The sequence below is a fragment of the Mercenaria mercenaria genome, chromosome 5 (assembly GCF_021730395.1).
Source record: "Mercenaria mercenaria strain notata chromosome 5, MADL_Memer_1, whole genome shotgun sequence".
In the NCBI taxonomy this organism is placed as follows: Eukaryota; Metazoa; Mollusca; class Bivalvia; order Venerida; family Veneridae; genus Mercenaria; species Mercenaria mercenaria.
Genome location: NC_069365.1, coordinates 37,905,716 through 37,911,355, shown reverse-complemented (window position 1 = coordinate 37,911,355; position 5,640 = coordinate 37,905,716). Strand labels below are relative to the sequence as shown.

Here is a 5,640-nt window from a genome sequence, read left to right as displayed (position 1 = left end):
TATTATGGACTGGAAATATTATTTCCCGCTTTAAATTCCCTTCTGAGTTATATTGACCTGCAAAGAGACTGGAGTAGCCCTACCGCAAACACCGTATCCGTCATGACACGCACGTACTTCTTTCCCGCCATAATTATAATAACGTGTCCACAACGTAATTATTTTCACAAGCGTGAGCAATCGATCTCATTTTAAATCTACCGAAAGTATCCTCAGATGTTAAACAAGAGGTTCTTACAGTTTTATATAAATATATTTTTTGTCGTTCAAAACGCTTTTTTCTTTCGAACGGACATCAATATGCAGCAGACTGTGCACGTGAATAGTTCTTATTTGTTTACAACGCTTTCTGGAAAAGATAGTTCTTATCTGCAACATAATTATTGAAATTTATGTGCAAAAATAACATTTACATCTAGAAAAATATTATAATGGTCTGATGTAAGTATCGTATTTCGCGCTTTGAAAATTCGCTTGTGCACTCGTCGGCACATAAACCTAATTTTGTAAGCTTGTCAATGCAGCAATCAATAGTCGATTAAATGTCATCTACTATATTTTTCACATGTTGTGATGCAAACACACAGAATTCTGTAATTGTCGGCTATTGATAGAAATTCGGGGGTTAATTGAAATTGATAGACGTTCGGGTGTTAATTGAAAGTGCTGCTCTGCCATTGGTTAATCCGTGTATAATAACCGTTACCGTACCGTACTTTTCTCTACGACTGCTGTAGCGCCTCTCGGCGAATGTGCGACCATTACCTTAACCTCTCCCATAACAGTTTTAGTAAAATACCTATGAAAACATTCTCACAAAACAAACATTTGAAAGTTTTAGATATTTCATATAATAATATAGAAAGTTTAGATTTCGTAGTAAAGCAATTAGTAAACATTGAAAAACTGATTGCCAGTCACAATAAGATTTATACGATTAGATATGATTTCCGAATGGATTTGCAAATGTTTTTATCAAGAACTTTTAATTCCACTGTAGACGGCAATGACATATTCTATGTGTATCTGGAGGGAAATCCGTTTAAATGTACATGCGACAAAGAGAATATGAGATTTCTGGAATGGCTTCATTCTACCGACGTTATAGATGAAAATGAAACATTAACATGTATTCTAGATGAAAACCTCGTAGACGTTAGAGGAACCGGTCTAGCAGAAACTAAACATTTCTGCAGAATGCAAACACTCCAGAATGTTGCTACGATATCTACACCCCTTGTTTCTGCAGCAGTTATAATATGTATCATATTTGTTTTTCTCATTAAAAGACGTCGTAAAAGAAAATTAATTATTCGTGAAGTTATTGCTCAAATTGAGATGGGAATATTCCCCTTACAACATCTAGCATTTTTGTCGCACTGCAGCGAAGACACAGACCTTGTAATGAGAAAAATTTATCCAGAATTGTGTGAACACTTATCAGAAATAACTCATTCAGAGGAGGAATTGGTGTGTATAGGCGACAGACATTTTCGACCTGGATTTGCTCTTTGCGAGGAGGTAATGCGCTGCATGGAAAACTCGTCGGTATTTGTGGCAATTATTTCGAGAAATTTCTGTGGAAAAAAATGGTGTAATTTGGAGATTGGAGAGGCGTATGATCAGAATAAGCCAATTATAATGCTTATGACTGAACATGTTGAAAAGGAATTGATGGACTATTCTCTACAGAAAATGTTTGATCGCTACACTCATGCGACGTGGATACCAGATGACAATGGCGGTCATATTGAACCAGAATGGAAAATATTCTGCAACTCAATCATACAGTTAGCAGGAAAATCAACTGAAAAACATGTTAAAACCCCTGCCGAAAAAATTGTCTGATAAATTCTACAGATCGGAGTTTAACTGCATTATTGAAAATGTATTTTCATATGGAAGGATTATGTAACATTGATATCCGATCGGACTTATTTGTACAAAAGATCATGAATTTACTAACCCCTTATCCATTTATGAATATACCTATTCATAGTAAGGCATATATATTTTTAAATGTTTAAGAAGAGCTTCTATCTCCAATAAGTAATTTAAAAAATCTATCACATTGAATATCATGTGGGTTTTGCTATGGTATAGGTAGCGCCCGTACTTCTGTATGTTATTTCCACTTAAACTAAATGTTCGATTTGAAGTAAGAAGGTAACATACTCTGGAAAAAAACGATTAGACAATTTTTAGAGTTTTATATGGAATATATGGAAAAGTATATACGATATCTCCTGAAAATCGCGTTAGTAGCGATAGTTTATGATAAAATGCTAAAATGAGTTTGACATGGTTTTATATTAGTTAAATAAAATGCTATGTGTGGACAGCTTGGTGACTTTATTACTCTGGGAGCATTTTATCGCGAAACTTCAGTTAATAGGACTGATAACGAAAACGTTATGAACCAAAATAGATTTTTTATTAATTTCCTGTCTCGGAACCGAGTTGCTGTAAAATGCTCCAAAAGCATATTTTGACATGATATTTTCATCTTAAATATGTTGTGAATACATTTTGTTTTAACATTTATGGAAAGTAAGTTGAAAATATGTTCAATTGTTTATATTCTTATACTTTTTTTCTTATATGGCTAGAGCTGACCAATAAAAATTATCTTTTAAATACTTTATACTGCATTTCATTATCGAACCGCCTTTTCTAAGTGCTTTAAGTTTACTTTTAGTTTTAATTGGAAAGCTTTTGTTCTCTTGTGTCATTTCTGAGTAATTTGTTTGAAATTTACTATTGGTGCTATAAAATCGTCTTTTGAGCTTTAAAATATGTGGTAAGAACATAGTTTTTCCCGTGCTCAGGTTTTCTGACCTTTATTCACATTTTGCAATTGGGGAAGACAGTTTTGAATGTTTTAGAAAATGTCATTGTCCATCAGATTGCAGCATTTCGATGCTTGTCTGCAAATAAAGTTTACACTTTCATTATTACATAATCCGCTAGTCGTGTCCAATGATAATCGTGAAAATAACAGTAAATCCGTGCGTGAAGCAATAGTTACTATAACGTCTCATGAAAATTTAATCTCAACTGAAGTTATATCGTAAGTTTTAAGTTGAATAGGTAAGAATGCGTTGAAAAAGTTATAAAAACAAAGCAAAGATTTTCACGCAAGATTGTTAGAGTCTATAATGTTTTAGTGCACTCTGATTATATTTATAAATCAGGAGCACTTGTATTTACCAAGACACTAAATTGTACAACGCACATTGTAACTTTTATTGACATAAAATCTATAAAATTAGATATAAGTAAGTATCATGGTCTTACGTTTAATTTTTGACGTCTATGTGGAATAGACATTGTTTTGAGTTATTCATAAATCAATCACTGAGAATGATCTACGCATGACCTTTCTGATGAAAACATATTTTAGTCAATAAAAGAGATTTTTTAAAAGCAGTCCTTTAATTCTCAGAAAATACTCACAAAAGAGATGAAATGTCTTAAATGAGCGTTGCCACTAATATTAATTTAACTTCCCATTCCAAGTACCAACAATTTTTTTTGGTAGAGGTCTACGAACAGGTTGCGTCTTGAGGAGACTTATTATAATAATTATATTTTGTATATTAAGCGGATGAAAGAGAGACAGAGATGGTAAGAGTGAGTTTGAACTGTATTTTTGATGCACCCAACATGATCGTATGAGTTGTTTAAAGCTGCATGCCACTACATTTATGTCAATTTTTTCGAAATTTAGAAAATGTTTTCATTAGTTAGAAATTGCAATAAAATGAAAATATAAAGTGATTTTGTGCTTTGTATGAACTTTTTATCTATGAATAAACTCTGTTTATCAAAACCGGTTAGTAGAAATCTCTCAAATATTGAAATTTGATGCGAAATGGAAGGAATGTATCTGTATTTCATATGATACACATTGAAATATATACTTGAACACTTGTCATTTTTAATATCTAATATATCTAATATCAATTGTCACCTGTTCTAACAAAATGGAATTTCAATGTTTCTTTGAAGGCATGTCCTTGTAAATGCTTAATGGAGTATTTCGTTCAACAGTATTGTATCACTCAGTTTTGCATAAAAATTTGTTCCGGCTTTTAGCAGAGTTTGTGACCCGACTCAATAGCTTGATGGTAGAGTGTCCTTTTCTAGTGCAGGAGGTCGGGAGTTCGAGTCCCAGGAGCGTCATAACAAAGACATGAAAAATGGTACTGGTTGCTCCCTTGATTGGCACTCAATATTTAAAAGTTGTATGAGGAGTTGAAATAAACCTAGGAAAGTATCTGTTACTGGATAACAAACCGTGTTTGTCACAAAAGAGCTTTGTAGCTCGTGTTGTCTGTTGATCATATGCAACGTTAAATAAAGCTTACATTTACGTTTTACCTTTACTTTCAACCCAGTTATTTTGAGATCTACTGCGTGCTCTGACATTTGAACGCTAGACATTCTTGTTTGATTGTGTATGACGGAGCAGATAAAGACTTCGTTATAGGCAAATCTTAAATCACACATTGAGCTGCTTTTATATTTTTCTTCTCGACTGTTTCGCCAGGCCCTAAATGGGCCTTCCATAAAAGCACTGAGTATATGCCTTCGTGATCGTTACGTTGTCGTTTTAAATTAGGTTCAGCCGGATCGTGGGGTGTTGCACATTTCATTATCTTTCATGAACAGACTTAGATCACACCGGGTCTGTTATTATATTGTTGCTTTCTATGCTTCCAAAGGATCTTTTCACAGATATTATTAACTAGCGTGTCTACCACAATATTTTTTTTATTTGCATCATCATCCGTATACTCGCCACTTGCATGTCCAACTTGCATGGCCATCAATATACTTGCCACTGGCATGTTCATCAAAATAGTTGACACTTGATTTACCATCAATATACTCGCCACTAGTATGTCCGTCACAGTATTTGCTACTTATGAACATTCATATACCCAGCATTGAAATGTCGATCTCAATAGTCGCCACTTGCATGACCATCTATACATTCGCCACTAACATGTCCATCACAATAGTCGCCACTTGCATGACCATCTATACATTCGCCACTAACATGTCCATCACAATAGTCGCCACTTGCATGACCATCTATACATTCGTCACTAACATGTCCATTATAATATCTGTTACTTACATGGCCATCCATATACTCGCCACTGGCATGTCCATTACAAAAGTCGGCACTTTCATGACCATCCCTATACTTGCCACTGACATGACCATAACAAAAGTCTTCGCTTGCAAGACCACCCCTATACTCGCCACTGGCATGTCCATCACAATAGTTGCTACTTGCATGACTATCCATTTACACGCCACTGGCTTGTCCATCACAAAAGTAGCCAATTGCATGTCCGTCCATATCTGTACAATTGAAAGACTTCCTCAAAAAAGTTTCTTTTATAAAAAATGGTATCAAGTTGTTACTTTTTTTTTGTTTCATGAAGCGCTAGTGAAGCACGGATATTAATGAAAGTTGGGACGCTTAATTATCAAAGGCTGACTGTTTTTCATTTAGGATAAAATAGTTGAACATGATTTCTCGTACAATTATTAAATATCGACTTGATTTTTCATGTAGGGCCTTTCACATATATCGTGTTGTGTTTGGAGTCTAAACCAGTCAGA

At 34.3% G+C, this 5,640-nt stretch overlaps 1 protein-coding gene across 1 annotated transcript; it reads right to left on the bottom strand.

Annotated features, from left to right (window-relative positions):
• Window positions 1-4,966: 4,966 nt before the first annotated feature.
• LOC123558321 (circumsporozoite protein-like) lies at window positions 4,967-5,320 on the bottom strand. Its single transcript, XM_045350199.1, has one exon. The coding sequence runs from the start codon at window positions 5,318-5,320 to the stop codon at window positions 4,967-4,969; it is 354 nt and encodes a 117-aa protein (XP_045206134.1).
• Between the last annotated feature and the right edge of the window lie 320 nt (window positions 5,321-5,640).